This window comes from Toxorhynchites rutilus, chromosome 3 (assembly GCF_029784135.1).
Source record: "Toxorhynchites rutilus septentrionalis strain SRP chromosome 3, ASM2978413v1, whole genome shotgun sequence".
NCBI lineage: Eukaryota > Metazoa > Arthropoda > Insecta > Diptera > Culicidae > Toxorhynchites > Toxorhynchites rutilus.
In genome coordinates this window covers 27875811-27898130 of record NC_073746.1, presented here as the reverse complement: position 1 = coordinate 27898130, position 22320 = coordinate 27875811, and the positions used below count along the sequence as shown (strand labels likewise).

The window sequence follows — 22320 nt, the reverse complement described above, 5'->3', positions numbered from 1 at the left end:
TTGAGCTAACTTTAAATCAATCACCAGATGGCCGTATTCAGATCTTTTCTAGATTATAACACTTACAAATATTGTGAACATCATGTTTGCACACCATTTGTATCAGATTTATATATCTAAATCATGTAATTTATATATTTTTTTTATATAAATTCGTTATTTTTACAGGCTCAGTTACATAAGTTTAAAGGAGCCGAAATCTTAAATATATTTTTAAAACTATATATATGAACAATTTTCTTAAATCTATGGTTTGTAATGTGGGAAACCGATTACTCGCGGTGCACACGAGATTGAAAGGGTGACATATTTTTCTCAGGAAAAGGATGGGGTATAAGGAAATTATTACAATGATGATAATCACACACACTCAATTCTTAAATCTATTCGTACATCTGTTGTGAATTTACATTTCATTCTCCTGTTTATAGCAAGCGGACCAATTACTCACAAAGGAAGAAATGGAGGGTATAAGGATATAAGGATAATCACACACGAACATCGATAGATTTAAGGAAAACATATATTTGGGACATGTAATCAAGGTCTAACCGAGCCAACACATCTCTCACCGGCACATTGGGCTGCCTTCCTCTAGCCCGAAGGGAGTTCTCTAAATTCGATCTGGCAACAAGATACACCTCACACGACCAAACAACGTGTTCGATGTCGTGGTAACCTCGGCCACAAACGCAGATATTGCTGCCGGCCAGATTGAAACGAAAGAGTAGCGCGTCTAACGAACAGTGATTGGACATGAGTCGGGAGAAGGTGCGAATAAAGTCCCGACTCAAGTCCAGACTTTTGAACCACGGTTTGAGGCTAACCTTAGGGATAATCGAGTGAAGCCACCGGCCCAATTCATCTTCGTTCCATTTGCGTTGCCAGTTAGCGATGGTATTTTTACGGACTAAAGAGTAAAATTCATTGAAGGCGATTTAACGCTGATAAATATCGCCTTCAATCGCACCTACCTTTGCTAATGAGTCAGCCCTCTCATTACCCGGAATTGAGCAATGAGAAGGGACCCACACAAAGGTAATGACATAACAGCGTCTGGATAAAGCACTCAAAATTTTTCGTATTCTCTCAAGGAAGTACGGCGAGTGCTTTTCCGGCCTCACTGAACGGATAGCTTCGACAGAGCTAAGACTATCCGTTACAATGTAATAGTGTTCAACAGGTCGTGAGGCGACGCTGTCCAGCGCCCAATGAATTGCTGCCAATTCAGCAATATACACTGAGCAAGGATTCTGAAGACTGTGTGAGGTGCTAAAAAATTCGTTGAACACTCCAAATCCTGTGGACTCGTTTATAGTGGACCCATCAGTAAAGTACATATTATCACAATTGATACCCCCATACTTTTCATCGACGATCGTTGGAGCGATCCTCGATCGTTGGTAATCTGAATATCCATGGATATCTTGCTTCATGGACAGATCAAAATGCACAGAGGAATTGATGTAGTCAGGGAAACAAACACGGTTGGGAATATACGAAGAAGGATCAACCTGCATGGAGATGAATTCATGATATGAACTCATGAATCCGGAGTGAAAATTTAGCTCGATCAGCCGCTCAAAATTTCCGATCACCAATAGATTCATGACCTTACACCGGATGAAGAACCGAAGAGATAATAAATTGAAGCGATCTTTTAGTGGGAGTAGGCCTGCCAAAACCTCGAGACTCATGGTATGCGTTGAGGGCATACATCCCAACGCAATACGGAGACAAAGATACTGAATTCGCTCGAGTTTAATTAAGTGTGTTTTGGCAGCTGATTATCTGTGATTTTCATGAAGAGAAATCGATTTTCATTTACTAGTAATTGTTTCCATGCCAAAGTTTTCTGTCATGATAGTTCTCCGGTTCGCACTTGTATATATCTTACATTAAGTTAAATTCTCTAGACACATAGCTGTACTTATTTTTTTTATCTCTACCCTCAATTGTTTTGTGGCTTCCCAAAACAGTGCTAGAAAATTTCATGAAACCAGATTGTCTGACGAATTTATGAAACTAAACAAGATTAAGTTTGAGGAACAACATTGCCTTCTCAAGGATAATGTGTATGTAGATGTATACCCAAAGTTATTGATGTAGGAATACGTTTCAGAGTATAAAATTACTCAAGAGAAAATTTTTGAATCCACAGTCAATATAAAAAGATTTAATATGTAATTTGTACGTCTGATAAAAAGTAGAATCAGAATAGTAGAATTTGGAATTGTGGGGCTATGGTAAATATATCTATAACTGTACTAAATATCATGAAAATTAGGAACAATTCAACAAGTCTTCCACTGCAGATATGCTTTCCTCATTTGTTGAGTAAAGATTCATTCCAAAGCATGGACGATGAATTCAGTGAAAAGTTGAATATCAATTTCTCTGCAATTGACTGCAGATCACTAGGTTTGTAGGTTTTTCGGAAAAATTTAAAAGATCAAAATGTCAGGCGAAACACTAGCATTTCCACGAGGATTTATACCATGCTTATTAATTCTTTTACATATCCGGTTTTCGCCCGAAGATTTACTCTGTTTCTGGTGGGATTTGGAATGGATCCTGTATTATGAGCTACTACCAAGCAACCTGTTTTTCACATGTATGACTCGCAGCAATTTTCGACGAGGAAGCAAACATGTTCTGGGAGGATAGAATATCTAAGTTGTGTGAAAGATGGCAAAAGATTGTGAAACAGAACTATGGAAATAAAATTAAATTATAATGCTTTGATTGAAAATGATGTTTTTGTTTTCCCGAAAATCGACATTAACTTTTCGGACAACCAAATCCTGATTTTTATTTTCATTCATTCTGATTTTTTTTAAATTATAGTTGGCAACACCCGCAAAGCAAAATGAGCGAAAGCGCCCATTTTGTTTCACTCTATACAGGGTTTTCCAACTTTAAATTCCGAAAGTAAATTGAAATAGAACACACTTAGAATTCGAATTTCGATGAAAATTTTATTTCAAATTAAAGTTTGGTTTATGCCATTATGTGTGAAATACAACATCATTCAAATGTTCACCTAGGGCTTCCTCGCACACCTTGATCCGGAACAGGTAATTTTCGATGACTTTTCGGCACATATGGGGCGGTATCTCGGTCATAACTTCTCGAATGTTGTCTTTCAAATGTTCAAGAGTTGGCATAGACACGGTCTTTCGCATATCCCCACAAAAAAAAAGTCTAGCGGGTTCAAATCGCATGATCTGGACAGCCAATTGGCATCACCAAAACGCGAAATTATGCGTCCCTCAAATTACGTTCGCAATATGGCCATGTTCGGTCGTGTTGTGTGGCACGTGGCACCGTCCTGCTGAAACCACATGTCATCCATATCCATATCTTCAATTTGTGGCAAAAAATTCGGTTTACATGCGGCCATAGCGCTCACCATTCACAGTTACCGTCTCGCCGTCCTCATTTTCAAAGAAATACGGCCCGATGACTCCACCAGACCATAATGCGCACCAAACAGTGACTTTTGGCGGATGCAATGGCCTCTCAACAATCACGTGTGGATTTTCTGAGCCCCATATACGGACATTTTGGGTGTTCACATAGCCACCGAGCTCGAAATGTGCCTCATCGCTGAAGAAAATTTGATGCGAAAATTCACCATTTTGCTGCTGTTGTTCGTTCACCTAATCGACGTATGCCCGACGCAATCCATGGTCACCACGCTCTAATTTTTGTACCAGTTGGACTTTATATGGATGTAGGTGCAAGTCCAAATGCAAAATTCGCCACAATGATGTGTTTGACAAGCCCAATTGCTGAGCACACCGTGGAATCGAAACATTCGGGTCATCCTTCACACTGGCAGCAACAGCAGCAATATTTTCGGCCGGACGCACATTACGATGATGCACAGGTTTCACAATATCCGCTACGGATCCAGTTTGTTCGAATTTACGCACTACATTAGCGATTGTGTGCTCTGTAGGCCGTCCATGACGACCAAAATCCGTCCGTAATGCTCGAAAAACATTTGCCGGTTTTTCATCATTTTTATAGTATAATTTAACAAAATTAACACGTTGTGCGATGCTAAAACGATCCATATTGTAAAATGGTAGACATTCAACTAACAATATGACGCTTTGATTGACAGCTATGTCAAACGGTTGTCAGCGCAGGGCTGTATACTTTCGGAAGCCCGAAATGGAAAACCCTGTACAAGAGCGCGGAGCCACGACGAATGCGACTGTACTCGATGACTGCTCAATCGAAACTCTTTATGATTTTTAGAAATTTTTATCATCAAAGTTGTTATATTCCAGATCAAAGATTTCCGACTTTCCCGTTGTCCACATCTAAGGCCATCTACACATTACGCAACCGCAACCCGATCTATGTTGGCGATGTCAATCGGATCTCCAACTCAGCTCTGCACATTGAGGCAACTCAAAGGTGATAAAATCGTTAAGTTTTCATCCGTCATCATGCATCACACGTCATTACGCTAGCTGAGATGTCATTTCTTCAATTACCCCAGGAAATCATATGGAAAGCGAATTATTAATAAAACAGTTTGTTTTCAAAAAATCTGTTTTGCTTAGATTTTTCCTTAATTCGAACGAAAAGAAATAAAATCAAAAGCATCAATATATACGTAACTTTTCAACACTCTCATTGATATAAAAACGAGCAGCTTTATAGTACAACATTTGTGTAGAAAAATGCTTCCAATTCAGTCCAATATTCATATCAACTGCATGAAACAGAAAATCATCATCACTACAAATTTAGTGATTGCATGAAAAAGACAAGAAAATATAACGTGTTGCTCTTGGGCAGGCGACTTTAATAATATTTCACATAAAACAAAAACAAATGATGAAATTGAAACATTCATGTTGAACATTTTATCGCTAGCGAATTCGAATGTTTGTTAAATTCTCGCAGTAGTGCCGTAATGTTCTCATGTATCACCTCCGACATGATCTCGGTAGTGGTTAAATCAGCATCCATTGAAGCATCACCGGGACTGTGCTCAGCTATGGTTCTGTTCTCTCTCCCTCTATTTCATTCGTAGATCCGGTGTTAATTGAAGATGCATCATTCTAGTGAATCATGTCATGCGGGTCTAGAAGGCAGGAAAGCTGCGAGTTATTTAATGAAACAATGTTTTTACCGGAGTGCTCTCTCGTAATTCACGATCTGATTCATTGTTTTTAAAGTGACCGACTACCCCGAATCCATACATACACACGAATGTATGAAGAGCGACCGCCACAATAACTGGGTCTTGCTCCGTAATATTTTCACCTGAAAACAATAAAACAATATATGAAATTGTATATCAAATGAGTAAAATCCTTACATTTCATTCGTGTTTTTGTAAACTAATTCAATTTTGGAAACAATGTTTGGTATTGCAACTGACAAATACCGAAATGTCAACATCAATTGAACGAAAAGGTTGCCGACACAAATCGCGCGCGACTCGACATGCTGAGTTGAATCGAAAAAGTTGGTCCGACCAAAGTTGCCAGTTGCCTAGTGTGTATGCTCCCATTTGATTACACATGTTCTCAACTTTTTTGACAGATTCGTTAAGTTGCTTTCCAACTTAGGTTGCCTAGTGTGTAGATGGCCTAATAATCTGATATAAATGTTGTCCACTTCGTAGAAAAAAATCCATTCAATCGGTGTGATATTGTCAGGCAGACACAAAATATGATTTCCTTCGAATTTCTTACGCTATAGAAATTCATTCAATTCTCCCATCAACAAGGCCAATAAATGTTTGAAAAGTATGATATCTGGTAAAAAGCAACCATAGTTTTAAGGCATGGTTCTTCCATTAAATCGCATGGTACAACAGGACATTTTCATGTTATGGAAAATAGGATCATAATCCCTCAATCCGCCAATCCGTCGAAAAAAATTACTTTTCTTTTCATGTTGAAAATACGGTACAAATTGGGGATAAGACGGGACCATCAAGAAAGGTTGAAAAAACGGTACGTTTAGCCAGACTACTTATGAATCATTTTTTCACGAGCAAACCGTACCCGTTCCTTATATGAGGGACAATTATTCTTAGACGAGGAGTTGGCTGTGGAAAAAATGTGTTAAACAGATAAGTCTGATGGAAAATTGAACACATCAACATTTTGAGCACCCCGATAATTAAACTCTGTGTTCAGTTTACCGCCTTCCTGTTCGCGTCACGCTCAATCAACGTCAGCCAACACTTGTTGGCTGGTGCTCAAATTACGCCCGGATTCACAAAAAGCGATGTTACGTTATGCTTGTTGAACAAAACAAACGAAAGTACAGCAGTTTAGGCTGCCATGGTCAATTCCGGTGACCGGTGGTGGTGTTGATTTTAACGATTAGTGGTGGCATTCCATCCGGTCATCACTTTATGCGATCATTTGCTCCATGTAACCGTGTCCCGTCGGTCGGACACGACTGGAATTTGCCCTCTATTCATTGGTATTAAATGAAGTCCAATATAATTAAGAATTAAGTGATTAAGGATAATCGAGTTTGGTGTGTTGTTTTGCAAACATTACAGATACATTCATCCGGGACCAATCAGCAAATCCATCCTACAGCAGTACGATGATGAATTGGATAATCCGTACTTTCGACGAAAACCTACGTCATTCCTGGCGGGAAGCGGTGGCAGCAGCGGCGGCGGCGGCATCGGGGGACCTATGGTCACTGGCAGCAGTGCCACTCTACCATCAGGAGAAACCAGACGCTGCACGTGGATGCCGATGGACGACGAGGCAGTCCGAATGGAGGGACCAAGGTAAGAGTAACATTGGTACAATGGTTCCACTGGAATAATAGAGCACGAAATTGTTCGATCATTTAGTCATGATTCGTTAATTTTGATTACGCTAATGGGTAGAAAAGAGTAGTGCAATATAATTATTCTAGCAAGTTCAAACTAGATAGAATTTCTCCTCTCTCTGTGTAAAATTACACGAATAGAATTGCTAGCTATATTATTCTATCTTTCTCGTTTTTTCTCATGTCTTTCACCGTGATCTGCTAACCACAAAATACTCTAACAAACCCACAATTGGCAAATTTAAACATTAACTCTTCCCCTGCACTGCTAATGCTACTCTACCTGAACTTCTCGTGTTCTTACACTACAAACTCTGAAGCTACTCACTCTGTCCCCTGGCTATCTCTGTTCCAACGTTTCTCTCATCCCGACCTAGGGTCAACTGTCAACCGCAACGTTGCCCTGCGGCGTCGGACGAATTAGAACATTCTAGCTGGAACAGAGCCTCCTCGCCGTTCGTTATAGGGACTCCAGTCGCGTGCTCATCGGGGAAAGCTGCAGCCTATCTGAGCCGCAGTACCGATCAATTGACAGGGTAATGATGGTCTTAGATAACTATGTACTGCTTGCTCCTTTGCAACATCGTCGCCCGATCCCCGTCTAGTTCATTGCATCTGTATTCGATGTTTCCCATTGGTGTCAAATGTTGTGTCTCTAATTCCATAGTTCATCAAACATACGTTGTATTATCCAGTAGTTATGGCAGTCAACGAGAGGTTAGGACACATATTCAAAGTTAGGCCAGCAATATCCCTACAGTAGGGTGACGGCGAAAATGGTCATGTCAAATTTCAAAAATCGACCAATTGACTCAAAAAAATGACATGTGCAAAAATTTCAGCTCAATCGGACATTATTTAGGGGTGCCTCAATGTTTTGATTTTTTTTATTCTCGAAAATCATGAAAATCGGGGTTTTAAAAAAATATTTTTATGCCAAATGTCTTCAAATTCCATGAAACGACGAGATCTAGTCGACTAGATCTAGTAGATCTCGAAAAAAAAATGACCGAAAGTCGCCCTTAACCTAGAGTGTTTTGAGTCATAAGTCAGGCTTAGGCATACTGTGAACAATCCGCCATGCATGCATTAGTGATTTTGTTTTGTATTCATATACATTCGGATTTGGGGAAATCTCTTTTGCTGTGCCAAATCGTGATTTGCGAGAAGTTTTGATTATCTTCATTCATTCGAAGAAAACGGCTGAAGAGTATCGAGAACCCAAAAAAGTTCTAGGAAATGCTGCGATGCGATTTCGATGTTGACAACCTTCTGCGTGAAGGAAGGCCTTAGAATGCGCTAAATTGGAGGAATTGCTCGATGAAGATCCATGGAAGGGTCACTATGAGGAGGCTCGATGAAGATCGCAGGAAGAGTTTGTTTCAGCATCAGAAAATACCTACCGAGGCATTTTCAAGCGATTGTGTGCGTTAGTAAGCCATATACTAAAACAAATTGAGCTTTCAATATTTTTTTTTATAATTTGTCGCGGTACACCATATTAGACGTACTATGAGTATTTTTTTACTATAGCTCTTATAATGAACCATACAAGAATTCAGAAAAATTACCTAATTTTCTAATTTTGTACCCTTTACAATATTTCCTATAGCGCTGGTGATAAGGATTGGGGGCACTTTATACGAACACACGAATATAATACAATTATGGGAAGTAGGAAAATTAAAAAAAAATTATAATTCACAAGATATATTCGTACCGCGTAATTCTCGATATTATATTATATTAAATATGTTAAATCACGTAGGAACACATTTAAATATGACTATGGACAATCAGGGACTCTTCATAGCCTCAACGGTTGCGCGTTTGCATCGTAAGCTTTATTAAGAACTTTCCATCGATTGCCTTTTACTAGGTCTTTTTCAAGGCCAGATGCGAATGAGCTTTGTAATTTAAAGCATCAATAATAGTGAAAATAAATCGATCAATCAATATGGACAATTAATTCACAAGAGACAATGACGAATGGTCAAATCAGACATGTCAAGTCAGTACGAATCGGCAGAATTTTTAACAAATCTAACAAAAAATCACCTAAAAATCTGGTGATTCATTAAAAGTTAGCTCAAATGAGGGGCGCATTGACACCAATAGAAGGTTGATTTTATAATCCATTAAAACATGTGAATCCGTAAAAATATACTATAAAACTACTGTAAATCATGAAAAAGACAATTTCATTTATATGTTTTGAAACATTCGGAAACCTGTTTTGACACAGGTGCGCTGAATTAGAGCATTCAAAAAAGTGGACAAACCATGATCATATTTTCGACTGGACAAATCAAAATCATTTACCTTATTACACTCCTTTCATTAATTTCAAAAATTCATAACTTTTGAACAACTGAACCGATTCAAATGATCGATATATTAAATTGAAGCCAATGAGCTTGAGCTTATTGAGCAAAATTTTTTCGTTATTATTGATTGCAGTCGTTTTTAATTGTTTTCATGGCTTTGGACTAGAGGGATTTTTTACATAACATATCTCGATTTGTATATCTTATAGTTTTTGAGTTAGGATTTTTCAAAAAAAAAAGTTGAAAAATAAACTCAAAATTAAAAAAAAAAGAAATCACTCAAAAACTATAAGACCTACAAAATGTTGATCAGAGAATGAAATATAGAAAATTATTGAAGTTTTCATTGAAAAAATATCAATTTTTTTATTACACTGAAGAAAAAATAAATTGAAAATTAAAACTTATATTAATAGATATGAATAGCCCTCACAATTTCCAACCAGCCACCCATACATCGGAAGATGGGCAATTTTACAAGGAAAGAGTATTACCAACAACCACTTTTTCATGTTTAGAAACATGTCAAGAACATGTCAAACGCGCGAATTCACACACAAAAATGTTATGAGTCAAACATTATATTTTCAGGAGTCTTCATACAAAAATGGCATGTATACCGGAAACTATAAAAGATAGAAGTTCACATTTTGATGAGATCTGAAACTGTTTTCGAATACGCTACATAGCTATCTCAAAGAAAATATTCAAAGAAAATATGAAAAAGTTGTTGTTAGAAAATCTTTTTCCCTGTAAAAGTACCCGTCTTCCGATGTATGGCTGATTTTTTTGAATTTAGAATTAATAAAAACATTTTTGAGAAAAATGAATATAAATTTTTAACATAGCATTTCAGACTTTTTTTTCAGACATTTCATCAGACATTTTTTTTCTGTTTAATAGTATTTTTTAATGAAAATTTTAATAGTTTCCTACATTTCATCCTTTGATTAGAATCTCTTAGATATTATAATTTTTTGTAAAAAATAAAAAATGGCCCTTTTCAAAAAGTATTTCAATTCTTATTGGATGATTTCAATTAAGGTGAATGATTTTGGTTTGTCCAATCGAAACTATGATCATGGTTTGCTCACTTTTTTGAATGCTCTAATTCAGCGCGCCTGTGTTTAATAAGGTATTCGAATATTTCAAAACATATAAATAAAATTGTAGCGCTGTACCACATTAATAGAAATTTAACCCCCTTCCTGTTGACCGTTTGATCTGAAATTTGGAACACATCTTTATCTCTGGTGTCATTATAAAACTGCGTATTCCATGATCTTGAAAATCCAAGATGGCGGCCGGTACAAAATGGCGGATTATGTACATATTTTCTCAAAACCCCATCAATACGGGTACCAACTGAAAGGGCATGACTGGTAGAATACAGTTATTTATAAAAATGCAAATCCAAAATGGTCGCCGCCACAATATGGCACCATATATTCTTTTCAAAGGCCCATCAATATGGGTATCAAATGAAAGTGCTCGACAGGTAGAACACAGTAGATCATGAAAACTAAAAGTCCATTCTAAAGGCCGCAGTTCCCAAATAAACAATTATTTTTCAATGGTTTCATTCAACTTGCCCTGTTTGTATGAATGTTTGAGTGTTTGTAGGATTGTCCCACATTAATTGAAATTTGACCCCGATCCTGATCACTGATTGAACTGAAATTTGGAACACACCGTTAATCCTACTGCCATTATAAAACTGCGTATTCCATGATCTTGAAAAATTCAATTTGACCGCTGCTAAAAAATGGCTGAATGGCTTGACTTGGAGAATACACTACATTATGAACAACATAAATTCGAGAAGGTTGCCGCCACTAAATGGTTGACTATGTAAAACAAGGCTCTGTGGCTGACATGACTGAGTATTGGCTTGTCTTTTGAAATTGCAATTTTTTGAACTTATATCTGTGAATAAAATCAGTGCGTTTTGTTGTGTTTGCTAAACTGATTTGAATGTTGAGAAAAAATAAATAAATTATCTTTTAGATAACTCGTCTTGCTCAAACCTCTGTAGGGGAAGGAGGCGGGACCATCATCATCATCATTTGATACCCATATTGATGGGGCTTTGAAAAAAATGGCGCCATTTTGTGGTGGTGGCCATTTTGATTTCACATTTTTCATAAATAACTGTGTTCTACTAATCAAGCCCTTTCATGTGATCCCCATATTGATGAGGTTCTGAGAAAATATGTAATCCCCCATTTTGTAGTGGCCGTCATCTTGGATTTGCATTTTTCATAAATATCTGTATTCTACTTGTCAAGCCCTTTCATTTGATACCCATATTGGCTATTCATTATGGAATTATTATCAATCAAAAATTAAAAATACTCCGGATAATCGAGTCTAAAATTCCGGATAATCGAATCCCGGATAATCGAGTCTCCGGATGATCGAGTCCGACCTGTATTCTGAAGAAAGCCTAAATTGTCCATGGATCGATATGATGACAGTAAACTCAAGCAATGATAAATGCAACACCTACTTGAGAACTCGAATGTTTTCATTCAAAAATGGTGATTTCTAAAGCCGGACAAACCATGATCATTTTTTGGAAAAACCATGATCAGAGATGGTCAAACCGTGATCATAATAATAATGATTAAAGAAAATCATTAAAAAAACATGAAAATTTGAATAATTCAACACCTTATGGTAGTATTAGCAACTAGAGACTTGGGGCTTTTCAACAAACCCAAACTCGTATCGATTCTGTGTGATTTTCATGAAGAAAACTCGATTTGCATTTACTAGTTGCGTAAAAACACCCCAAATCGGACAAACCAAGATCATTTACCCAATGCAAATATGCTTAAGCGTTCCTGTAGAACATTCCCACACAGAGATATTGTAGTTTGAATGAAAAATTATCCCTTTGTTTTGATGATGAATAATTCAATAAACAACCATCGCACCACAAATCGAAAGGCAGTTTTGAAAACGCTAATAAATTCTGCACAAGGATAATTTGTTACTTTGACGGAAAACAAATTATTTAAATTTGTTGCATCGATTTAAAAAACGTGCCAAAAACAGGATTTTTATAGTGCTTTACAAAATCCGCTGTAGTTTTGCAAATATCGCTGCAAATTCTAATGTTTGCAGGCAATTTTTTAGTCAAGTGTATTCCTTATACATTTGTGAACGTTTCATATTGATACGTTTAACCGTTTATTCTAGCCATTTTCTCAAAATTTGGAGTAAATTAGAGAAGCATTCAATCGCAAATCGTAGCAGAAGTACGAAATCTTACGCGACTCTTAGAATGAACGACTCGTATCTTTCATTCTGCAAACTGCAAACGTTAGAACTTACAGCGATATTTGCAGAATTACAGTGGATTTTGTGAAGCGCTATAAAAATCCTGTTTTTGGCACTTTTTTGAAATCGATGCAAAAAATTTAAATGGAAATCGCCTCTAAGATTTGATTCTGAAGAAAGTATAACACACTAAATTCTCCAGCCGTCCAAGAATAGCAAATTTCCTATCCTGCTGTCTATAGAATTGAACAGAAATTTACAAGTAATGAAATTTTACTTCATAAACCTAGTCACATCGAAAGTCATACAATAATACTCCATTGAATTAAAACACGCTTGTTTAATATTGAATGTACAAGTTATAAAAATGAAACACTCCATACAACTTAAATAAAAGTTAGCGCAACTTTCTCCATTCGTATAACCGCACTGCAGCATACAACACACCAACCACCATCTGTTCTCTTGTTGATGAGCCACAACCACACTCCATTCCACTTCTGCTCTCCCCCGTATCCAAAGTATATATGTGCTTATTTAAGTGCACCCATCTTTGACTCCTCTTAGTTTTATGCTTTCAATTATCTCGGTGTGTGTTGTGTGTCATTCCCCCTTCGAAGTAAGCTCCCCCTTTTCGACCAAACCGACTTGACGCCAGAGATTACCCATAAAACAACAAAATAACGAGCATTGCAGCCTCTCCTGCCTCGCTTTGAGCTCCCCCCACACCGTGTGTCGGATAATTGTAATAATCGTTAAAGGACCCTTTGATATGATTCGTGAAATTCAACTTTCAACAAAAACGTGAAATTCAATGCTCGGAGATGCCCGGTTACGGACCCCACTGTGGATGGCGAAGAAAAAACACTTAAACTGAAGTGATGTCGATTGAGAATACGACCATTTTGTTGCGCAAAACAAGAATTAAACACAATTGCTATGTTGCGACTTCGGTAATGTGTTGGGGTGTTAAGCGTTGATGGGTTTCCTAATTGGGGGAAAACAAACCAATCGTTGTTTCATTGTGGAAAACTTGCTCCCCATCCATATTGATTCGGTACAAAACGCAAGTGGAATGGACCAGAGTTGAAAGCAAACACATTCGTTCATGGTTAGTGCCAGTAAAAAAAATGGAAAGCTTCAATCCGAATACGGAGGAAAACAATGTAACCGCCATGGGGAAAGTAGACACAATCCAACATATATGTTTCCACAGAAGCTTCTCGTATTTCAGTGTCTTTTTTCCCTTTCATCCCCAAACACGCTGCTCAACATGTGCTTGTCTTTCGCTGGAACACTTCGCATACTCTATACTGGCACAAAACAACATTTCATTTCAACTTTTTGTGGCAGTCTCTGTTTTCGAAATGCTGACGAGCCAATTTTTATCAGCATAATTAAATGTCAATTTCTCGGACTGTTGCCTTTCTTGACTTGACTTTTCCCATTCTCGGGGGGAGGGGAGGGCGGTTCTGCTTATCACGTTGGTGCTAAATTGGCTGCTTGCGTTGTTTCACATTTCGGGTTCGAGAGCAGAGGATCGAATCACTGTTGCGGTAATGGAAGCAGTTTTGGGAATTAGGATGTGCTCCGTTGAGTCGAGCTTGAGTTTGCATCCGCGCCAGGGTGGTGGGAAGGGCTGCCTCGTTAGAGAAGCGGAAAGAAATGACATGTCAAACGATACGTTTGGGATTCCTTCGGCATCCTTTTTCCGCTTACAGCCGACAAAAAGATTCATTCGATCATTCAACGCCCTATGAGAAAAAAATATCGCATTACGACTCCAGCATCAATTACAATCCCTTTAAAGCACCACAATCAATCGTTAAATTCTATTGGAATTGCCTTTCGCTGAATGAATGAAATTTCGATAGGCTCTGCCACCCTCTGCTGTCCAGAAGCTCCAAATTCTAACATATCGCACCGCATCATTCGCAATGAAAAGCGAAAATATAAAACCATGAAAACATGTGGAACGCTTTGCTGAAAATTTAATCAAATGTTTCCGTTTCGAAGACCCTTTGTGCGGCCCCATTTTTCCACATCGAATATGTAAAGCCCCACCCGCGCTTATTGGTTTTGATGGTGATGATGGGGTGTGCACTCCCATTCCACACCAATAATAGATGTCGACCATTACGGCGTGTAGTTGTTCGGTACACGCGATATGTATCCCACACATGATGGATGGATCCGGACCCGGACGTGAATGACTCGTGGTTTCTTTTTTTTTATTTGTACCCTTCTCACACTTTCCTCCCATACGGCTTCTAATGGGTGCCCCACTATGATGCTGTCTGTAAATCCGTTTAGACTACACAAAGGCAGCGATAAATCAGCATCGATTACATTCGATGTTCAACATTGCCGGCCCGGAAATGGGAGAGGTCGTTGTTGGAATTGAAATAATTGTTTTAACCCTTTCGATTCCGCTCTATTATTGTGTTTAATTGAACCTTGACTGGAACCAGAATGGGAGTTTATCGTTTTCAATAGTGAAATCATCTGAAGGCCGTGTGATCAGTGAAAATACAAAATTGTAACATGTGATCGTCGGTTGTGTGTGTTTAAGGTGTTATTTTATATTTATTTTATTTTGCAGAAGTTCTTTTATCCCATTTGTTTATTTATTTAGGCTCATTAGCATTTGAGGGCCCTGAAGTTCCTTTTTGAAAGGGTTCATCACATCCTTTTTCTCGAAAATATTGAAACACAGATGATAAAAATGTACTGCTTTATTGTATCCAAATATTTTAAACCATATAGGGTAAATGATCTTGGTTTGTCCAGTCGAAAATATGATCATGGTTTGCCCACTTTTTTGAATGCTCTTATTCAGCGCTCCTGTGTCAAATAAGGCCTTCGTATGTTTCGAAACATATAAATGAAATTGCCTTTTACATGATTTATAGTAGTTTGAAAGTATATTTTTACGAAATCACATGTTTTAAAGGATTATAAAATACACCTTCTATTTGTGTCAATGCGCCCCTCATTCGAGCTAACTTTTAATCGATCACCAGATGATTATTTGGCACGTATTCAGACCTTTTCTGGATTACAACACTTATAAATATTGTAAACATCATGCTTGCTCACCATATGTATCTGATTTACATAGCTAAACCATTAAATTGACGCATTTTGATGAACTCAATTCTGATCATGAGTTGTCCAATTCAATAATGTTGTTTTGTCCACATGATTTCTATGACAACCGCTTGGCGCGCTGCAGTTTGTTTATGTTTGTTTATGGTGTGCTTCGCGCATAGCAGAAGTATGGTTTTTCTATGTTGATTGTGTTGAGGTGAACACTTCTAAAATGCCCAAGAAAAGGCAATATTCTGAAGAAAGCCTAAATTATGAATGAATCAATATGATGACAGTAATCTCAAGCAATGATAAATGCAACATCTAATTGTGAATTCTTATGTTTTCATTCAAAAATGGAGATTTCTAAAACCGGACAAACCATGATCATTTTTTTGGGCAAACCATGATCAGAGGTGGTCAAACCATGATCATAATTCTTCTTTAAGGAAAATCGTTAAAAAAACATAAAAATTTGAATAATTACAACACCTTATGGTAGTATTAGCAACTAGAGACTTGGGGCTTTTCAACAAACCCAAACTCGTATCGATTATGTGTGATTTTCATGAAGAAAAATCGATTTGCATTTACTAGTTGCGTAAAACACCCCAAATTGGCCAAACCAAGATCATTTACCCTATAATAGAATGTGTAGACAAATTAATTATTGATATTATTGACAAATTTCATGCCAACTCGACTGACCATTGCACAATGGTCCAGGGGATGCATTTAAGTGGAAATTAGCATCTAGAGCTCGACAGTTATTCTCTAGACAAAAACTATCTTTGCATGTTGTTGCATATGAAAGAGCGCTAATTTTGATGTTGTCAAAAATAGGGTGACCAACATTTACGATAAAATAAAAATTCCAACTTTCTTATCTTTATAGACAGAGGTAAAGATAGTTCTACAATGTTATAGTCTCAGTTATTTGAGAAAACTTTTTAGAACAAAGTTTTTTTGTATCTCTTGAGAAAACCGAGATAACATTTATATTGCAAATTTTACATGCAATCTGTCTTCAAAAGACTTTTAGAGCTTACTAAGACAAACATTTGGCGATGCAGAACCTGTCAATATCTCAACTCTATTCAAAGTTAATGATATTTCCTCCCAAAAAAACACGCTCTCTTCATTCGCTTGTCATTCTTTTTTGGAAATATCGGATATAGCGCTTTTTATTCTAAGTTTCATTAGGGTGAACATGAAATACGGGTTTTTTGCTCTATCTTTTATATTTCAAATCCTACATCAAAATTGTATTAGAACGACTTTTAGAGCTTATCATGACAAATGTTTTGCGATGCAGAACTTGTCTTAGTCCTACTTACAGTTATTGATGCTTTTTCACCCAAAAACTCATGATTTCAATTTTAGTTTACACAAATACAAAAAATAACATAGTTCTGGAAATCCCATATTATATAGAGTCAAGTATGCCCTTTCAAATGCCGTCACCGAACATTTTGAATGAGAAGCGAATGAAGAGAGCATATTTTTTGGGAAGAAATATCAACATTGAGTAGAGTTGAGATATTGAAAAGATCTGCATCGAAAAATGTTTGTATTAGTAACCTCTAAAAGTCTTCTGAGGACAGTTTGCATGTAAAATTTGCAATATAAAAGTAATAGCAAAAAACCGTTTTTTTTGGTGATCCGGACGCAACATAGAAAAAAACGCTATATTGGATATTTCAAGAGATAGAAAAAAACTTTGTTCTACAAAGATGTCTCAAATAGCTAGGACTACAACATTGTCGAACTAAAGGGTGTGTCACATCAAATTGAATCACGGAAAAAACGCTGTAGAAATTTAATTTTTAGGAATTATATCTTCAGCTGTCGCTTATAATCAGATAAGAGTGTATAGATCACGTTGGCCATGCTTCACTGTCAATTTTTCGTAAATTTGGAAAAATGTCGTCGAACGAAAAAGAGCGTCGTGAATTAATCCTGCGAACTCATTTCGAGAATCCGGAGTTGTCACATCGGGACATCGGTAAGATGCTGGGAATCGTCCAATCCACGGTCAGCAGAGTACTAAAACGATACTTCGAGAACCTAACCATCGACCGGAAGGTGAAGAACGGCAAAAAGGGATGCTCCGTCAGTGAAAAAGATCACAAGCGCGTAGTTAAGCAGTTTAGACGTGATCCGAGAAGTTCGGTCCGGGATGTCGCCAATAAGCTGAATTTGTCAAGTTCATTCGTCCAGCGGACCAAGCAGCGGGAGGGCCTGTGTACATACAAGGTTCAGAAGGCTCCTAACCGCGACGAAAGGCAAAACATGGTGGGGAAGACGCGAGCCCGGAAGCTGTACACCGAAATGCTGACGAAGCCGCATTGCCGGGTAATGGACGACGTAAGCTACGTCAAAGCGGACTTTCGTCAGCTGCCGGGCCTGTTGTTCTTCTCCGCAGGGGACAAATTCAGCGTTCCGGAGGAGATTCGCAAGCAGAAACTATCCAAGTTTGCCAAAAAGTACATGGTGTGGCAAGCGATCTGCTCTTGCGGAAAGCGGAGCGCCCCCTTCGTGATGACCGGCACGGTAAACGGGCAGGTTTACCTTAAGGAGTGCCTACAGAAGCACTTACTACCACTATTGAAGCAGCACGAGGGCCCGACTATCTTCTGGCCGGATCTCGCTTCGTGCCACTATTCAAAGGACGTGTTGGAGTGGTACGAAGCCAACGGGGTCACCTTCGTGTCAAGGGAAATGAACCCGCCCAACGCGCCGGAGCTTCGCCAATAGAGAAATATTGGGCGATTATGAAGCAGGCCCTCCGGAAGAACCCAAAAGTTGTCAAATCGGAGGTGGACTTCAAAAGAAAATGGATTTCTGTTCAAAAAAGTCACAGGAGGGTTGTGTCCGAGACACGACCGCATAATTGACGTAGGATTCCGTTAGGTTATCTGTTGATTTTGGATAATTACATCCTTAAACTCTTTGATAATGATTAGGTGGACCTGAAAAGGTTGTTGTTGGGTATTGTTTGTTCATTCCACCAGTGTTTAACGGTGATGATGACAGAAGGATGATAAACAGTCGTTGGATGGTGTGTATCAGATAAAGGACACCGAAGTGGAACGAGATATGATGAGAACCGCCCTCTGTGATCCTAGACGAGATGCCTCTTGTGATATGTATTGTTGAAATAAAGAAAAAAAAATCACCAATGTAATATAAGATAATTATTAATACCGAACACAATTATCAATTTTTCTTATCAGTAAAAACATGTTACTTTAATATAGCGAAAATATATTTGAAATGGGAAAGGTAATTTTCTTTTATAATTTTTACTTTCTGATTGTTTATTCAACCCAATGCGAATTTTAATTGGACTAACAATACCTAATACTATATGTACTATATGTAGTGAGACTCTATGTTGTACGGGAAAGGGTTAACACAACGGCTATCGTATACAATTTTACACCTACCCTTGTGCTAAATTTTTCACAATACACGATCGGACATTGATATGGAGTTTCACGAAGCAACCACCATTAAAGTTCCAAATTTAAATTTTATTTGCAAGAATTATTCGTATCACTCTTCTTACTTGCAATATAAAAATGCGCCCGACTTTCATGTATTTGCAATGCCAATTTTCATCAGGCAGCTTGGTTTTGTTGTCTCTGTTTGGGTACACATCTCGGCGGGAGCAAAAGCTCCCCCTACTTTCATGTATTTGCAATGCCGATTTCCCCTAGGCAGCTTGGTTTTGATGTCTCTGTTAGGGAACCGCCACATGTGTCGTCAATTTCGACCAATCAGAAGTGGGTATTTCCGTTAGGATAGGGGTTGAGATTTTTCAATTGTTTGATAGTTAGTTTAATGATATATATTATTTAATTCAATATAAAAAATTGTTATGGAGTGCCGAAATCGATTGACGCAAAAATTTCATCAATCCATCATGAAATGACTGAGCAATAAGCGTTTGAAATTGGACAATTTTCACGATGTACTCGATTCTCGATTTTCAATTTGTACCCCAATATGTTCCCGAAAGACGTAATCCTACGTCAAAAAACTACAATCTGACGTTGTACAGAACCTTATGGACGGGATAAAGAGGAAGGTGCGAGCATACGGGCTTGGGCTCGAAGTATGAATAAAAAGAAAATGCCAAAAGTTGTTTAGTAGTTTTTATTTTACTGTCTAAAATTTTCAAAAGGATCGGTCTACTGGGCGAATTTCTACAGCGTTTTTTCCGTGATGCAATTTGATGTGACACACCCTTTATATTTACCTCTATCTATAAAGATAAGAAAATTAAATTTTTTATTTCACCGAAAATTTTGGGCACCCTATTTTCGACAACATTAAAATGAGCGCTCTATCATGTGTAACAACTTTGTCGAAGACAGTTTTTGTCCAGAGAATAACTGTCGAGCTGTAAATGCTGATTTCCACTTAAATATATCTCCTGGACCATTGTACATTGGTAGCACCATCTCAGATAGCAGTGAAACTTTGTGGGTGTATAGACATGGGTCATTCAAGTAACTTTGCATACTTGAAATCTTCAAAGAAGTAATAGACTGCATTTTGAAAGGGGCAAAAACAAATTCTTATTTTTTTATAAAAATTTCTAACTCAATTATTATAGCTACAAAATTCTGGTCGAAAGATAAAATGTAGAAAATTATTCAAATTTTGATAAAAAATACCAAAAATTAAAAAAAAAACTCACTGAAAAAAAATAGTTTTCAAAATTGAAATTTATTTTTCTCAAACACGTATATTTTAAAAATTCTCAAAAATATTTATATGTATAGCCCTTACAATTTCCAACAAGTCATCCATACATCGGAAGATGCGTTTTCAACATTTTCGGTCCCTAAAAATTTTTACATGCCAAATTTGGTTCCATTTGCTTGATTAGCTCTCGAGTTATTAAGCATCCCTTTAAGAGAGGAGGGAAAAGTGCCCATCCATCATAACCAACCTCTATTTGCCAAATTTGGTTCCGTTTACTTGATTAGTTCTTGAGTTATGCAAACCTCCTCTTTGAGAGGGGTGAGGTGTGTCAAATCACCATAGACACATTTATTGCTAAACCTCCATATGCCACATTTGGTTCTATTTGCCTTATTAGTTCTCGAGTTATGCGGCAATTTGTGTCACATGTCAAACGTGACAATTTACACCCAAAAATGTTACTTTTTCATGAGTCTTCATCCAATAATGCCAAGAGTTCTCATCTTCCGATGTATGAATGACTTGCTGGAAATTATAACGGTTATTAATATATTTTTTTTTAAATTTTCGCAAACATACCGTTTTTGAGAAACATGAATTTAAATTTTTTAAATATTTTTTGCAGAGTTTTTTTTAATTCTTTTTGATGTAAATTTAAACAAGAAGTAGTCTAATTCTTTTTTTGAATATTTAAATTATGCAAAATTGCTTAAATGACCCTTGTGTTTACACCCACAACGTTTCATTGCCATCTGAGATGGTGCTGTCAACTCCTAAGACGAGTTGGCATGAAATTCGTGTAGTATTAAATTCAATTGCACTTAATGACAATATTTATTTCGTTTTTATTGCCACAAAACAAATGAACATTTTTTTCGGAAACTCTCTTCGAAATTAAAGTCTTAACCATAACAAAGGCCTGTAATTAAATTTAACGCGAAACTTGGTTCAGATCCATCTGAAACATTGCAGTTGATGAAAGAATGCCAGAACATATTTGCGCAATGGCAAAAACGGCATAAATGTTTCGAAAGGTAAAGTGACCCTCGAGGATAGTTAAATGACACCGATATAGTGTGCGTACGATACACTTGAACTAACATATCACGCTACAAAAATAATTTCCATTCTTTGGTGAAATTTCGTTTAACCTTTCTATTTAAAACAAGTTGGCAATTTTGATTGGCAATGTTGAATGAATGCATACGGAAAAGCCGCCGTAGTTCTGAACGAATGTGGCTAGTCGCTTCCGGAAACTGCAGCAACCTCATCGCAATCAACGATGCCCGAAAAGAAATAGTCCAATGAATTTGTCAGTGGAAGGTCAAACTTAATTTTTCTGGAACCTTTTCATAAATGCGATTTCTGTGTTTTTGTTTTCCCCGCGAGTTAGAGTAGTTTAATCGATTCACAAGTTTTTCAGCTTTTCCGTGATTTGTTTTCAGTGTTCATAAACTGGCCTATGCGCAAAGCATGCCACTTAATATCGATGGTTTTGGCAATAATATTCTGGGCAGAGTAGAGAGAACAACTGATTTCACGTGCTACGGACCCGATTCATCTACCTTGTTCCTGTTCCATACATTTTCGCACTTATTCCGGCACTAGGAACTTCGAGAACCGAAGAACTAAAAATCACTTGTTTCTACATCGTTAGTTTTTGACTGTTGTTAATTTTTCCAACGATCGCTAAAAATATTGACTGTGTTTTTTGTGTTAGTAACCTTGGCAGTGTTGCCAAAATTATTTGCATCGTTCTTCGCCATAGTAAAACATTTTTCTCCCCTTACGAAAAAGATTAGGCCCATTTTTTTTATTTTGCCCTTTGGGGTGTTACACCAAAGTAGGATGCTCCGAATAAGAGCAGATTATATATTTTGTTGGAAGCTGAGACTTTTTGAAATATATTTCAGAGACATGATCATTAAAGAATTCAGAAATGTATGTCTTCTTGTTTTTGAGTTATATATTCATCTAATATCATACCTAATGTTTTGTTTAAAAATGGTATTCTTTGGCAACATAGTCAAATTAGAAAAATGTAAAGCAATGCTCCCTTGGCCGAGTGGTT

The 22320-nt window shown here is 37.3% G+C and overlaps 1 protein-coding gene across 11 annotated transcripts in view; it reads left to right on the top strand.

Annotated features, from left to right (window-relative positions):
- Nucleotides 1–22320, top strand: part of LOC129777510 (histone-lysine N-methyltransferase 2D) — a 578056-nt gene that overhangs the window by 422382 nt on the left and 133354 nt on the right. For 8 of the 11 annotated variants that reach the window (XM_055783812.1, XM_055783819.1, XM_055783813.1 and 5 more), the window contains 2 exons: nt 6548–6787; nt 7152–7367. In XM_055783812.1, the coding sequence (XP_055639787.1) occupies nt 6548–6787; nt 7152–7367 (456 nt within the window). The remainder of the gene's footprint in view (nt 1–6547; nt 6788–7151; nt 7368–22320) is intronic. The other 3 variants (XM_055783818.1, XM_055783817.1, XM_055783814.1) reach the window with 2 other exon arrangements.